The sequence below is a fragment of the Morchella importuna genome (genome assembly GCF_003444635.1).
Source record: "Morchella importuna strain M04M26 chromosome Unknown Morimp01GS069, whole genome shotgun sequence".
In the NCBI taxonomy this organism is placed as follows: Eukaryota; Fungi; Ascomycota; class Pezizomycetes; order Pezizales; family Morchellaceae; genus Morchella; species Morchella importuna.
This window is the reverse complement of record NW_025763465.1, coordinates 39,884-55,702: the sequence shown is the minus strand read 5'-3', so window position 1 is coordinate 55,702 and position 15,819 is coordinate 39,884. Positions and strand designations below refer to the sequence as shown.

Sequence of the window (15,819 nt, the reverse complement as noted above, 5' to 3'; positions counted from 1 at the left end):
CTATTTGTTTGGATCTTCATGATAATGATCGTAAGATGCGCTTTTGCTGACATAATTCTGGGCGGACAATATTTCAAACGCCTTGTGAGTATTCATATTATATGAGGTACTTTTCACGCCCCAATGGTTATAATGAGATGATAAGAGAACGCACAAGAGGTACTCGTTACCACCAGCAACGACAATTAGTCGTTTGCAGGACTAGTTACAGCGTCATGAAATATCCATGGCTGAGGTAGCGACGAAAAGAGAATTGACATAGGGATCGGTGGAGGCCAGGGGGGTTTCTGGGCCTGGGGGCGGTGTTACTATGACTTATGTAATTAAATGCCCGATAAAACGGCAACATTCATGATCAACTGCCGAAAGCTTTCGATCGAGGTGTGAAGCAGGCTTTTTAATGGGCCGGACCGGTCTATACCGGACCTTGGACTGGTCCATATAGAGACAGGACCGGTCACAGAAAAATAAATATATGGTCCCTCCAAAGGTGTTTGTTGAAGTCGAAAGGGCTAAAAGGGAATTTAAAACTTGTTTTCTCTCACAATTGGTGGAAAAATATAGTCATAAACCGGCCCATATATTACTCCGCTTGACTGGCCCAGAAAACCACCCGGACCAGCCCAGCCCAGCAAAGGAAAATCAAAGGCCGGCCTATTAAAAAGCCTGGTGTGAAGGGGGGCAAGCTAGGAAGTGAAGTATTACTGTTAAAAACCTACTGAATTAAGCTCATGTGGTATTACCGGTTGCGGTGCAGAACTCGTCGAGTTGCATGCAATTAATGAATTAAACAAAAGAAAAAAAAAGCAGAACTCGTCGATACGGCTTCTGACGCTCGTGCACTGTAAAGAATCCAAGGATTACTCCTCCTTCAAGATGTAGGTGCTGTTGGTGCCAAGTTTATGGGTCCAGCATGTTTAATTTAGCTAAGGGATCTAAAATGAACTGTGCATTTGGGTATATCCCTGGGGAATTGGGAGTGGTGTTCGGTGCCGGCCAGTGTGGGGCCGTCAGTTGCCGAGCCGGTTCTATATACTCGAGTAGTAATAAGCACGAGATGGAATAAGACGGAATGTGGGTAGGTTACGAGATTTTGTGAGGTCGATATCTAGATCGCCACAGAGCTAACCCAAACCCACCAAGATCAGGTAGGAAAAGCCAATCAATTCTCGATACAACTCGAGTCATACCAAACCCTACCTAAATGATACCGTCGTCAGGACCGCGACCCGTGGATGCGAAGTATAGATCTATATATGATTATTTAGATAAGGCCTTTTCCCCTGTATATTCAAGAGTCCACTGCGTAAATATACATATAAGATCGAGTATGGATGGGTGGAAAGACAAGGGCACTGGGCTATATCACAGTAGAGTAATTGTTAGATTTACTCCATATAACCTAACCGGCCTGGGTGCTACTATATGGGAACGCTACCGTAGATCTAGATGTACAATGACAAGACTTGTAGGACTACTTCCTAAACGTGTCCTCTCGGAAGCTAGATTAGTATCAGCGGTTAGAAAGAAATTAATGAGTGAGATCCTGTGACTAAACTCCGGAACGTTTTGGCCAACTAGGTGTCGACTCGTTTATCTACAAGATTATGACAATTAACAGGACGGGGAAGGGAGGTATTATACCAATACTTCTTAAGCTCACGATATGTATATAACGTAAGGCCGTATTTCAGGGCCTTCCCGGACACCGCACTTTACAGCGAGGGTATGTAGATTTCCGCGCCGGTTTTCCTCCCGACCCACCCAGACGCGCAGTGCGCGCCATGGCCACCTATCTGACTTCGTCTCGAGCTAGGTGCACAACATTAATGCGCCCCTCTTTCCATATGTTGAGCAAACTACAAGTCGGAACCGACGGCTGCCTCTGTAGATCTCAAGCCACCGCTAGGACCCTGCATGTCTGAGAATTCAAAGTGGACCACATATGTACCAGTGTTGCGGATGACAACAATAGACACCTTCCCCCTCTACCGGAACACTTCAGTCAGTAAGTGTACACTCAATCGTGAGTTACTCAGGGGGTTACCGACATTGGCTATTATACTGATTTATGGATTTTTTTGAGTAATGTTACACACCGTTACTGTTACCGTAACTGGCTCTGCTCCTGTTCCTCACCACTTTTCCTAGAATCTAACGATTAGTAAAGGCCGTGGCATGCAAGTGAGGCAGTTATGGGGCGGGGAGGGGCGGAATGTGCTCAATGCGCTTAATTGTGTGGCACATACCGCAAAAAGAAACGATTAACTGATGATCACCCATCAAACATCTACAATGGCGACTCAAAGTGGTGAATTTCGCCACTACTGGTGTAACTAATCATGCACTGGATGATCCTTCTACAGTTATTACAGTTTCAATGATCCATTGGTCCAGAGGTATGGTGCAGGCACTTTTCAGTGATGATACCACATGAAAGGATCTTGTGAGGAGCTACAACTATTAAGCTATACAATCATACTAATTATATACTTCAATGAATTTTAGTTTTGATTGGAAGCCCACTAATCATCCTCTAACGAGAAGTTAGAAACGTATATCACCCTTTCGGGAATGAAAGAGCTGTGGCTCGGGGTGCTGGCATCTTTCATGGGATAAATCAAATAGTACAATACTAAGAACACAGAATTGAGATATTGAGGATGGTCATCTGCCATCTAGCGGACGCGCGCGTCAATTGACGGAATATAGTGGCTCACATATACTTTCTCTACTGAACATATATGTGGCAGTATTCTCTCTGATCGTTGAACAATGCACGTTTTGTCTAGACCCCCGGAAATCAAAATTGCCATACTTTCACAGTAGGGACAACCCAAAAAGAAAAGGTAGATATTTCACAACGTTGATTTTTAGAGCTTCTCTTTCCCCAGAAGACCCCGCCGAGAGAATTTAACTACGGTGGTTATTAAGTTGGGTTTTGTGTGGAGAAGGCTCGACCAATTGCCACAGTAGTAATAGGTGGCGCAAACCCAGGGTTAGGGTTAACAAACCAGGGTTAGGTCTACTATCTAAGCTCTTTTCTAACTCGTGGAGTATATATTTCACAGACGTGGACAGAAGAATTAAGTAATTAGTATTTTGCCTATTTTGTACCCTGTGAAATGGTTGATTATATCTTACTACTACAACCCGTAGAGGAAAAAAGCTAGGTCTAAACCCAATGGCAGCTATTGATGCCCGGCACCATTAACCATGCTAGATCGACGTCAATGCTAATAACTCGAATTATGCTGGTAATTAGAGGCCTGCATTATAAGCTACTATTTACCTGCCCCGCCTAATCTTATAACGCGATACCCGCCGGAATCGGTCAATCAAAGGTGCACTATCCTCCACGCAGTATGTAACATGTGGATTCTCGTAACCGCATATATATATGGTATTTGGGCTGTACTGGGGTGTACACCACCACAATTGGAATGCATTGTTAAACGCAATGGTAAACATATGCCGACGAGCTTCACACTATCAGTTACTAGCAGGCCTAAATTTACCTCTTCCAGATGGTGCCTATCAGGTATCACAAGCCCACCAACCACAGTCGGCCGCGGATGGGCAAGTTTTGATCAGAGCAGAAGATGAAATCCTGATCTCCAAGCTGTGAAATTTCGATTTTACCATTTTCACCGATCTACGCACCTTTACTACAAGCCGAAGCGCTGCCGGAGGTAAGATAGTGATATCTTTATGCGGCCTCCAACATCAAGCATCGGGATACTAATAATAACTTGTAGGGCGTACTGTAATAGAGATAGAGGTGTTAACTCCATACTCCTCGGAAAGTACTGTGGTCATCGAGAGGAGACAGAATTCGTCTATATAAATTAAGCCGCTCTATTAACCTGAGATTCGATTTTAGAGCAACATCATCCTCTACCTTTACCAACACCCGCCCACGCACTCTATCCTCCACAATGAGCCTCTACTACGTATACATGCGCTGGTTGAGGAAGACCGACGAGAGAAGCGGTTCATGGGCCCGCCAGCTCCTCACCTGCGAGTCACGCTACGTCGCAGACGAATTCTTCCGCGCGTGCCAAGACCTCAAAGACAACCGCGGACAGCCTCGGTTCACAAAGCTAGAGCGCAGCACCCCGCAGTTCTGGATCTACGACACCACCGACAGCGAACCGTGGAACGCGCTTGTCGACATCCTGTGCAAGAGCCCCCTGCCGGCCAGTGTTGAGGGGAGGGTTATGTCGACGCTCCTCCACGACGGCGTGGGGCGCGAGTGGCCGGTTGCTCCAGTGGCTGCGGGGCGAGATTGGGTCAACGGGAATACGTACTTTGTCCGCAATATCCGGCAGCCGAACCTGTACTGGTTCGATGACGGGTCTAACCCTGGCATTCTATATATATCGAATGGAGGCAACAAGACAAAATTCCGTGTAGTTGGCACCGACATGGGGAGCGTTAAAAGGGTGCTGATACGGTCCGAAGTTGTCCGTCTTGAGATTCCCCAGTCGGGCAACAGTCCAACGAGGCATCTTCTATGCGATTATAATAACCGCCTTGTGTGTGCGTCGGGTGGAGGGGGTTGGACGTTCAAATTCGGAGACCTCCTCGGAAGGTTTGGAACCAGATTTATTGGAAAAAATCAATTGGGGATCTATGGGGCCGTTACGTGGGGTGAAGGCAATGATCCGGATGAGTGGGAACTTTGTTAATAGAGTATCATGTAGGATCAAGGATGGACAGGTCTGATTGTGCAGCTCCGATCCTATGCGTGTTCTGCACCTGAAGTCTAGATCTTTAGTGTATCGTTCTGTATGTGACATTATATACATAGTACATGTACTCAGATCATACAATTAATGAATTATATAATCAACTAACGGTTACTAACCCATTGCATGTACTCGGAGCAGCTCCGTTTTCACAACACAGAGAAGAATGGAAAGATTATCTAGCATGTGCGTATGGCGAAAGCCGACTACCAGGTTGGGAGGTGAGACTAATTAAAACAGAAATTCCAAGCCATGTATCGAGTGATAATCCATGACCATGCCGAGTCAGTATCGATCACAATATATATATATAACCTCAACACACATGTACACATAAAAGGCTCGAATCCGTACTCGGAGATTTGTTCTCCCATCAACCGGGTATCGAGACCTGGGTTTCTAGATGACGCCTAATCGTGGAAGTGAGAACATCAAGTACCCCCCCGAAATACTTGACCGTATTGTCTCCGTATTGCCAAGGAATGCCACATTCTAGCACCCCGATTTCTGGTACTGTATATATTCAAAGCATATGATGTATTCAAATGCTTATAGGCCCATATTCTTGTCGCCCGTTTACAAAGCAGCTAAGACCAGCACCCCGGTTTCTTGGCCCATGTATTATCACTCGGCGATCCTTGCAGAATTTCCAGCGCAAGAGCCTGTGAACAGAAAGCTTCGGTCTGCTTGCATGCAACGCTCTATGCCGGAGGTCATTAAATATCGGCGCCTTTATCTATAAGAATATGATCCGTATGTATTTGCGTTCCTACGAGCTCGGGTACGCTCTTTTTAAAAACATCATCGGATCCATCCGCGATCCTAGCCTTCACTTGCGCATCCCCCCCGAAACTATCGCACTCGACACTTTTACCTCCCCTTGACCTCAACATTCACTATTTATTCATACTCTCCAGAGCTCTAAGCCGTTCCCGGTGCTGGGAACTCTGTCCCATTCCGATCGCGTCTAGTATATATACATACATTCCTTTCAATTTAGTCACCCCATATACGTCTTTCCCGGTCCATTCCAAGCCCCGAGGGGGTGGGGGAGTAACATCCAGAAACCTATTCCCGATCTTCTTTCCGCGCGTGTAAAGCTCCTCGGTTAACTAATGATATTTACATCCCTGATGCGCCACATTAAATTCTTAGTCTTAGTCCAGGCTTGAACCTCCGCATTTCCCCACCGAATACATATAGACGGGAGTGCAGGATTTTGAAATACATATGATGAAACCAAACCAGCCAAAGTCCATCAAAACACCAACAGGAGGGCACCGACGCCACTTCGATGTCTTTGGGCCGATATTCCCGCCGGTCTAAAACGCATGTCGCGGCACCTGAAAGCTGATGTAGTCATGGTTTCTCACTCGTGTTTGTCTCTCGTAACGTTGTTGATTTTGGGGGGGTACGTTTGATGCCTATACGGAGTATTCGCGAGAGTTCTTGTTGTGGGGGCCGGTGGGATTTGATGGCTACATGTACCTGTAGTTCATCGGTATGGATATTTGAGGGTTTGTAGGGGGGTATATATAGATGTAACTGGGCACATATATATATATACATGTAGGTAGACTTCCCTTCTTGACTCTCCCAACATTCCCTTCTTTATAAGCGTATCAACGCCGCAATCGTCGAGACTCTCCGACTCTCAAAGTGCCAACATCATGGGACCCGACCCCACAAATCCAATCCCCCACCCGATGAAGGCGGGGAAACGAGTCATCGGTCGAAACGAGACCCAGCCAGCCGCCGTACGTACTGCCCGGCTACCAGATGACTAGTATAGTAGTTAACCGGTCTACGCACGCGTACGTGTTGCCTCCCAGCGTCGCCATGATGTCGCGGTCGAGCAGCTCGGGGTATCCGATACAAAGTGTGGTCGGTGTCGGTCCCATCCAGCCGGGTCTTAATAACTGAGCGCGATATATAGCTTTGGTTGGGTTTGGTAGTATTGGTGGAGGAGGATGGCGGGATGGGATATATGCCGACATTGCTTGACATTGTAGTCGGAGTGGAGATTCTGGATCTGCGGTTTAATTGTTAGCTAGTAGGTCCGGTCTGCTCGGGGGATTTCGGGTGGCCGACCGCGCGGGTGGGATCGATTGCTCAGAGCTCGATAACTTCAAAGCTCCGACTGCCCTCGACGTTTTCTGTATACTACATCATATATGTCAGACAAGATCTTCGGTGTGATTCCGTTCCTGCGACATGGCACTAGCTAGTCCCGGCAGTGAGGGAAGGTCAATGATCGCTAGGACCACTTTTGGCAATACCGCACATAATCAGATTAATTGGCGGTGAATCTCCATGGTCGTCAAATCTCTCGTTTTCTATAAAGCATGCATATCAGTTCCATCACACCCTGTCCAGACAAAAGTTCACCCAGCAGCGATACAACCCCCCCCCCCCCCCCCTTTCCACGTTCTTAAGATCACTGACTTGCCCCCTCCCCCATGCCCCAAGCCTTGCGCGGCGCCTTGTCGAGCCCGTACGTACGTCCAAGAAGACCACGAACTCGGGCACATTCTCAGTAGAATTGGGCTTGTAGTGGATCATGTTGGGATTAGGCAGCAAGGCAGCGTGGTGTAGATTAGAGAGGGGGCTAGCTGTGTTGGCGGGGTTGAATAATGTACCTTAGTCTCACTTTCCTTCTTCCCCTTATCTCTTTACTTTTTCCTCCTTCTACGTCGATTAGAATTTTCTTTTTATCAACAGGGGACGAGTATCTCTTGTCGTTGCGGTGCGGGGGCTCAGTGCGGGAGATGGGGTCAACAGCGGAACTCTCTGAGGAGGCTGGGGAGGCGTCGAGGCTTTTATGGTTTGAAGAATATGGTGGTTTGGGAAAGAAGCCAAGAAAAGTGGGTCTTGGGCTCGGGGAGTATTTATAGTGTGGTCCATGAGCCGGCTCAGGTCTTTGGGGGGTGGGCTCATAAGGCTCGAGCTTTAGGAGAAGGCTCATGAAATGGCTCGAGCCGCCAAGTTTAGAGGGTCAATGATCAAGTTTCAAGTTCATGTAACTAGCCAGATATTAAAAATTTAATAACTCCTGAACTATAAGAGCTAGAGACAAAAGAAAGATGCCAAATGAAAGGTACAATAGTGAAGAATGCGGTGGTATAGGCCCTATATAAAGCGAAATTGTTATGGACAAGCTGGACCTGATGGTTCAATCTCTTCCTCTTCGTCCCCTATTTCTCCAGCCTCACACATTGATAATTCCCAGTCTTCAAGTTCCGGGTCCTTTAACCAACTCTTCAGTAGTAGTAAAGAACTACAAGATCCTTCTAACAGTTTATTCCGCTTCTTTGTGATGATATCACCCGCTAGTGAGAAGATTTGTTCGGAAGGTACGCTGCTTGCTGGTGCAGAGAGATAATCCTTCGCCATTTTTGAAAGAATTGGAAATCTCCGTCTGTTCAAAAGCCACCACTGTACTGGGTTGACCTTCCGGTCTTCTATCCTTTCCGCCAAATATTGCCTAATCTCTTGATGTGCCGAATGTCCATTAGATTCTACGGCTGAAGCTGCAGAAGGTCTGCCTCTAGGCCGACTTGGGGCGTCAGGTGTAACGGCAATATTATATTCCGGCTAGAATGATGGATTGGATCGTGAAGAGGAAGTATTGCGCAGTTGAACTATGATTTGTAATGGGGTTTCTGTTATGTTCTTTCGGTTTCCATTACGCGGAGTATTAGTCATCAATGGACTAGGGGTTGGATATATAAGGGGGCGTTGCCTCGTGTCTTTTCATGTTTCCTTTCCTTTCCCTTTTCTCTTCACGGAACCTTTGTATTTACTCCACGAATACTACGTTTGTCCTACGCCTCCTCGCAGGGTTCGACTGGTTTGTCATACCAGGTAGAACCATCCCATAGTCCATAGCCAAGAATACCTATTGCTACGTCTTCGCCTCGGTTGTATTCCTTGGCACTATAGTCCCTACGCCCATAGACCCCCCGTTACATCAGGTGGCTGCAAAAGCTCCAAAGATTGTGAAACTTGAGGCCCGAAAAGGACATTAATAAATTCATCATCAGTGTCCGAACTATCATCAAGTTGATCCTCTGCTATACGATTTATCTGATTTGGCTCGTAGTACCGTGATTGATACACTCTTTCAAGATGACATTTAGCTGTTGATTTCCATGAATTATTCCAACCAAGATGATCGAAGGTATCCATTTTGCAACGAGGGTCTAATATAAGACTAATTGCTTGACTCGAATGATTGTCTGTCTTTTGCCAATAAGTATTCAAAACCTCCCAACCCTCCCTACATGCTTTGTTCAAGATCTGGTATTCCTCAGCTTCACCCTCCTCTGTCGAATCGTTGAATTCATTTAATTGCCGTAGGAGATAGGTGAAAAAAGGAAGTTGAAAATAAAGAGTCAGATATTTGATTGCGGATACCTTTTTTGTTACTTTAACAAAGATACTTAAAATAGCAACCAGTCGTTCAATAAGATCCCAGTCCTCTGAGGTCAGTCGGAATCCATCGGGACCAAGCTTTTTTTGAAATGCCATCAACCGGTCCAGTGCAGGGCGTAAATAGAGGAGACGTTCAAGCATGACATACGTCGAGTTCCAACTAATTGTTATTAGCATTGTGATTATTATATATTTACTGTTTGGTCTCAACTCACCGAACTCTCATATCTAATATTGGTCTTCTAAGTTCAATTTTCATCACAGAACATTCTGCCTCCAACGCTTCCCATAGAATATTTGAAGCACGAATTCTTGAGATGATTTTCCGAACTAGCTTCAAGATCCCGATGGTGATACATCATTTTCACCAATTCCGGCATCTGCTTCAACCAGTACAATTTCAGGTACTGTAGCTTCACCCTTCAATGACTGCAATATCTTTTGTGCTGACAGGTTTATAGTGTGCGCCATACACCGAATCATTCCATCTTGCTTCGTCCAATCGTCCAACATCGATTCCAATAACTGGAACATGCTCTCGTTCACTCGTGCATTATCCGCTGTAATACAATTGACTGAGTTTTCAATTCCATAGTCAACTAGAATCTTTTGGGTAACATTCGCAAGATTCTCGGCAGTATGTGATCCACGTAAACGTTGAAATGCGAGCAAAATATTATGGGAATTATATTCCTCATCCATCCAGTGTGCTGTTATACCTAAATAAGGTATTTTATTGCCTGATGTCCAGGCATCGAGTGTCAGATTGAATCGACCGCCGGTAGATGCATGACAATACAATTGTTTCTTTATTACCGGAAATAATTCCTCATGGATATTTTGAATATCACGTGCAGCTGTTTGATGAGATAAAACAGGAACATTCGGATTGCAATATTGGAGTAAATTTCTGAAAGCTTTCGATTCCACTATTCGGAAAGGGGAGTTGGTATCGACTATAAAAGCTGCAAGAAGCTTCCGGAATTGTGGTTCAGTAAATGATTTGCCGGGTGATCGGTTTCCAGTAGCCTTTAGTGCCAACGTCCATGGATTGCTGCTGATTCGGGGTCTCTTCTTATTTTGATTTAGAATTCTCTCTTCCTCCTCAAAAGAAATAGGAAGAGCGCGATGGGGCTTCTGAAAATGGCGTAAATAGTGACTTGATGTCTTATAACTGAAGGTATATGGGCCCCAAGGCTGCTTATTTGCAGGACAATGACAGTATCGAACCTCATAATGTGTATAAAGAGGGATATCATTATGGTCTGAGTCTGCTGGATTTTGATTGGTTTCTGAGTCTGAGGTGGATTGACTGTCATGATTGCTTGTAATCACTTAGGTAGGCACTTTATTTTTGATTAACAGATAAACACCGGAAACGTCGAAAAAAAGATCAAGCGGCACAAGAACTAGAGGAAACGTTGACTACTATTCGCGAACTTCCTGGGTTTGAAAGGCTCCAGCTCCCTCCTACATCTGAAGAGCTCATGTCGATAGCATCACAAGGTCCGATAATTATCTTCAACTGCTCACAGATTCGAAGCGATGCTATTATTATTACTCGTTCCGCCATAAATTCTCTAGCCCTTCCCCAATTAAAATACTCTGAAACTAAGGAATTGATGAGCCAGATACCCACATTTGCACGTGGTGGGCTTCCTACATACAAGGGTAGGAACAAGCGAATGAATGAACTTCTTGTATGGCTCTGGGACTTTGCAGTGGAGTCAGTTCTCGACAGGTTACAAACGGTTTTTTGGAGCAAAGAAACCGGAACTACCAAACAGAGCCATGAGCTTGGTAAGCTCCCCAGGGTTTTGTGGATCGGAGTAGGGCCTCTAGCTATGGCACCCTTCCACGCCGCGGGGGAACACTCACGCCATTCCCGGCGTAACACCATCAGTAGAGTCATTTCGTCTTACATTCTTACTATCAAGGCCCTCTCCTATGCTCGAGAAAGAAAGCTGGAACTTCTAGCTGGATCTAGGCCCTGCCTACTACTTGTCACAATGCCAACTACCCCTGGCGCAGGTAACCTCCACAGTGCGACGCATGAAATCGAAGATATTAAGGCCACGGTTATTAGAAAAGCAATCGTCAGTCACTTAGACTGTCCGAGCGCAATGAAGGTTGTTGAAAAACCTCAGATCTCTCATGCCGTTCATTTTGCCTGTCATGGTATCTCAAATAGTGAACGTCCCTCCGACAGTCATCTAATCCTCCGAAAAGATGATGGGACAGATCTGGGGACACAGGATAGGTTAACTGTTACGGACATATCAAAAGCAAAGCTCCAAAATGCTCAAATTGCATATCCCTCTGCCTGTTCGACTGCAGAGAACTCTTCCATCAAGCTTTCAGATGAAAACATCTACATTGCTAGCGGTTTTCAGCTCGCAGGTTTTAGTCATGTTCTCGCAACTCAATGGGAGTCGAAAGATACTGCTTGTCGACAGGTTGCAAGAGATTTCTATCGATTTTTATTCAGTGACCAGCTTGGTGGATCCGGGGGTGGTGAGAGTGAGGACAGTCATCGAAAGGTCAGCGCTGCACTTCATAGCGCTGTGAAAAAGCTACGAGCTCAGAATCTCGCGCAACCTCTCAAATGGGCACCTTTTATCCACACCGAGGCCTAGATATTGCCATGTTAAAGCCATCCGGGCGGTTCCGGAAACACTTTCAGTTTCTTTTTCTTTCATTTTATGTTTTGAGATGTGTGTCGTGATCTATCCGGTATGGTAGTATACCATCCGTTCCTTTTTTACTTTCTAGTACATCTAAAGCCTGAATCTTCTCTCGAGTATGTACGTATACGTTATCTTTCTACTCTATGGGTACGAATTTATTTATTTCTCGCGATCCCGGGTCCCGTATGCAGGCATCATGCGTACCGCTAGGTTTTGTTATTTATTGTATGCAGACAAAATGATATATGGCAACCAGTAACGCTTGATTATATTATCAAGAGTGCCTGTAACTATGTCAATATATATGTGTTGATACCGAGTCGTCGGCTTATATTTGATCGTCATATATATGGGGGCGCCCCTCGTGTTTGGCCGTAATTGCCAAGGAAAACCCCATCAACAAAGACAACTTCATAACCACCCAAAACAACCATTCAAAGTCATCCTACACACAATGTGCTTTAATTCTATATAGTTCAGAAGCAGATCTATCTTTCTATACAATAATCTCATCTTCCGTGCTTTTACTATCCTCACATTTCCTGCATGGACCCAGCTTCTGCATCACAACTTAGAGTCATGCTGTATTAATTCTCAGTACTTGAATGCCTTCTCTAGATACCTTATTACTCGTTGGCAAAATTTGTCCATCTGATGGTGGCTGCCTAGACACCCCCGAATACTAGAATTAAACACACCCGTATTATCTACAACTAGATCCAACCCGGGATGAAAATGTTTTTTCACAGCTCATGGGGCCTTGACTCCTTTGGCTGCGTTGATACTCGCATACCATCGCTGGTTGGAGACTATGTATTGTCGTGTGCAAAAGATAAGCCATCTCCAATAATCAAGCGCTGCTGCGGTAATGCGATCGATATTTTCTATATCTAAGTCGATCTCAAGTTATCATACATGCATAATAAAGCAATATTCTAACCAGCTGTGATACTCCGATCAAAATGTGCTTCTAGATATATGTGCATATCAGGTATAGATATGATGAAAGTTTCACTTGCCTTGTATCACAGCTGACTTGTGTGAGCCAGTCTTCTTACTGGAAATCGATACACCACTCCAGCAAAGATACACGAGGCTAAAGGTAATTGATACGGTCCGAAGGTCACCTCAAAGCTGGATGCCTTGCCAGTGCAGAATTGAGGGCTTTGCCAAGGCAATTTTTAAAATCGACTACATACAAGTACAGGCATTAGCAAATAGTGTACACCTATTTAGCGAACTTGTATGTAGTAGTCAGTAAAACTTCGAGTTTGACTAAGATATCCTAATTCTTATTGGCCTTAATCCCTATTCGCCAGGTGGGTGTGTTCGCTGGGTGGCTATATCACTGTACATCATTTGTGAGTGTGCGCAGCGTGCGCAGCGTGCGCATGAGATATAAACTTTATCAAACTCCACCAGTCAGGCGAAGGCTCCGAGACTGAATGGAATCTTTATTTAAACCGGGGGGACAGTGGCTATTTTGATCGGCCTTCTCACTTCTTTTCCCACCACTTCCTCTGATCTTCATTACTCTTAGGTTTTACCTCGCTACACCGAGGCGTGACAAACTAATCTCTCCTTTCACCAAGATCTTTGAGGGGTAGTTGCAAATTCTTCCGAGGTATCCCGATACCCATACCTCTCTGTGGCTTTTAACAATGCTAATATTGAGCTCCCTTGCCTCAGAATTTGTGTCAAAACTCTCACTCGGGAAAATATCTCAATATTGCACATCGAATAGTGAGGCTGGTTATACAAGGAATAATAAACTAAATTCCACTGTGATTGCAATCATCAAAGGGTAAAGAGCATATATATATATGTAGAAAAGGCATGAACTGACGGCTACGTACAGTTTAAGAACTTGAGCCAAAACACCGCCTTTTCGAGCTGGCTTGCTGTCCCACTATCTACGATTCAGCATGACCTCCGGCCACCCACCGGCACTACTCTGGTACCTTCTCTTGTTCGTGGGACTTCTTAGCTCTGTTTTCGCTCTGCCCTCGTCACCACCGTCAAAATACAATGAAACCGTGTCCGAGTACCACACACCTCTAGGAAAAGTCAAATTCCACGCGGAGCCTGCCGGACGAGGAACGGTTGGTATTATTTTTAGCTGCACGGCCACATATATCTTTTGTGTTTGGACCGCTGTACATCCGAATATCAACGTGAAGGCAACCTGGAGCGGTCGGCTATGGTATAAATGTGTGTTAATGGTCCTCTCTGTTATCGTTCCCGAGGGATTACTTGTCTGTGCAGTTGGGCAGTACCTCGAGGCAAGAACACTCAAAGAGGCGTGGGGAGATAAGATGAAGGGCAAGGGTAAGCCCGTGGTGAAGATGCTAGGCATGAATGAGGCTTTCTTCATCGTCATGGGAGGTTTTCTTACGGATACCATCAAGCACTCCAATCCCGAATACCACAATCAACTACCAGGGGCGCGCAAGGGGCTGGAGCCAGGCACATATACGGCAATTCTAACCCCTACTGGCTTCCTACACTATCTGGAGAACGGTTACATCGATGAGAACTCATTCGACGTGGCAGAGATTGCTGATAAAGGCAAGGCCAACAATATTGCAAAGCTACTAGCCTGTGGTCAGGCGTTATGGCTGGTCGTACAGTCCTTTGCGCGCTGGGGAAGTCTACTTCCAGTCACTCTCTTGGAGATTCATGTGCTCATACAGGTTTTCTGCACAATGTTCATCTACGCTTGCTGGTGGTCGAAGCCTTTGGACGTTGATGAGCCTGTCAAGATTACCTTGAGAAAGGACGGGAATACGCCGCCAGACTTTACAATACCAGGTGTTTTGCAAGCGCAGGTCAAAGCAAGCAAGAAATATAGTAGGTTAAACCATCTAGTAACAAAGCTACCATGTCCGGGAAGTATCGCCATCAAGTCGAAGGCCTTCTTCGATCTCGTCACATACATCTACTCTGAAGGCATCAAAGTGGCATCGCCGGAACGCAAAAAGAAAACAGCACTATACGGGGTTGTTGGCATGGTGGTTGAGGGCAGTCTCGTGGTCCTTGTGGGAGGACTTCACCTGCTTGCATGGAATGTCTATTTTCCGTCTGCGATTGAATCGCTTTTATGGAAAGCTTGTTCTTTCGGAATGATCCTCTTCCCATCTATCGTCGTCTTCATTGCGTCCTTCACCAGATACGAGCGCGATTTATTTCCTATCTTGTGGAGGATCACTTTCAAGCCCCCGACGCATCGCGGTCTCTTGGGGTATGGGATCGGAAAGATTCACGGTATCTGTACTAAGCATGCAAGGAAATCTGCGGGATTGCCGCAGAAGCCTTCGAAACTGGACCCGGAGGAGCCCCCAGAATCGGGCCCGGGGGAGCCCCCGCAACCGAAACCATCTCTTTCCAGGCTAGTTTACTATGGCTTGCTTGTTTTAATGCATTATGCACTCGTTTATCTTTGTCTTCTGTCGCTCCTCTGCTACGCTCTCTCCACGACATTCATTGTGGTGGAGTCCTACATCAGCATGCGGGATCCTCCGCCAGGGGCATTCAAGACCCCACGGTGGAGCGACTACTGGCCTCATCTCTGATATCTTGCCTCACATATATACCCCATGCGCATCCTTCTGCGCTCCCTTTAGTTATAAACTCATGTTTTCCATGCAGTGGGTAGCTTAGAGCTATAGATGTGTTCTCGCGTTGGATTTCGATCATCATTTTGCTTCATTATGTTTATCTTTTTTTCCTTTGCGTCTCTATATTATACTGGGGGGTCTCGATGGTGCTGTCACTAGGGAATGGATATATTTGGATGATTTCAGGTTTCTACGATCTCTTCTGTGGGTAAGGCGTAGGGGGGTTATAACGGACAATATGGTGGGTTTCTTCGTTTCTTTGTCGCATGGAATGTTCCCGGGATTGCCGTGCTCTACTAACTACATGAACGAACTCGGCATAATATCAAG

The 15,819-nt window shown here is 45.7% G+C and overlaps 3 protein-coding genes across 3 annotated transcripts; all 3 read left to right on the top strand.

Annotated features, from left to right (window-relative positions):
* Positions 1-3,460: 3,460 nt before the first annotated feature.
* LAJ45_11466 (uncharacterized protein) lies at positions 3,461-4,691 on the top strand (the record flags this gene model as incomplete). The annotated part of the gene is made up of 4 exons (XM_046120973.1): positions 3,461-3,463; positions 3,676-3,692; positions 3,759-3,806; positions 3,884-4,691. 4 exons carry the CDS (start codon positions 3,461-3,463, stop codon positions 4,689-4,691), a joined length of 876 nt encoding a protein of 291 aa, XP_045965830.1.
* A 6,503-nt stretch (positions 4,692-11,194) lies between these two features.
* Positions 11,195-11,821, top strand: LAJ45_11465 (uncharacterized protein; the record flags this gene model as incomplete). The annotated part of the gene is made up of 1 exon (XM_046120972.1): positions 11,195-11,821. The coding sequence occupies one exon, from the start codon at positions 11,195-11,197 to the stop codon at positions 11,819-11,821; it is 627 nt and encodes a 208-aa protein (XP_045965829.1).
* A 1,976-nt stretch (positions 11,822-13,797) lies between these two features.
* LAJ45_11464 (uncharacterized protein) lies at positions 13,798-15,444 on the top strand (the record flags this gene model as incomplete). The annotated part of the gene is made up of 1 exon (XM_046120971.1): positions 14,578-15,444. One exon carries the CDS (start codon positions 14,578-14,580, stop codon positions 15,442-15,444), a length of 867 nt encoding a protein of 288 aa, XP_045965828.1.
* Between the last annotated feature and the right edge of the window lie 375 nt (positions 15,445-15,819).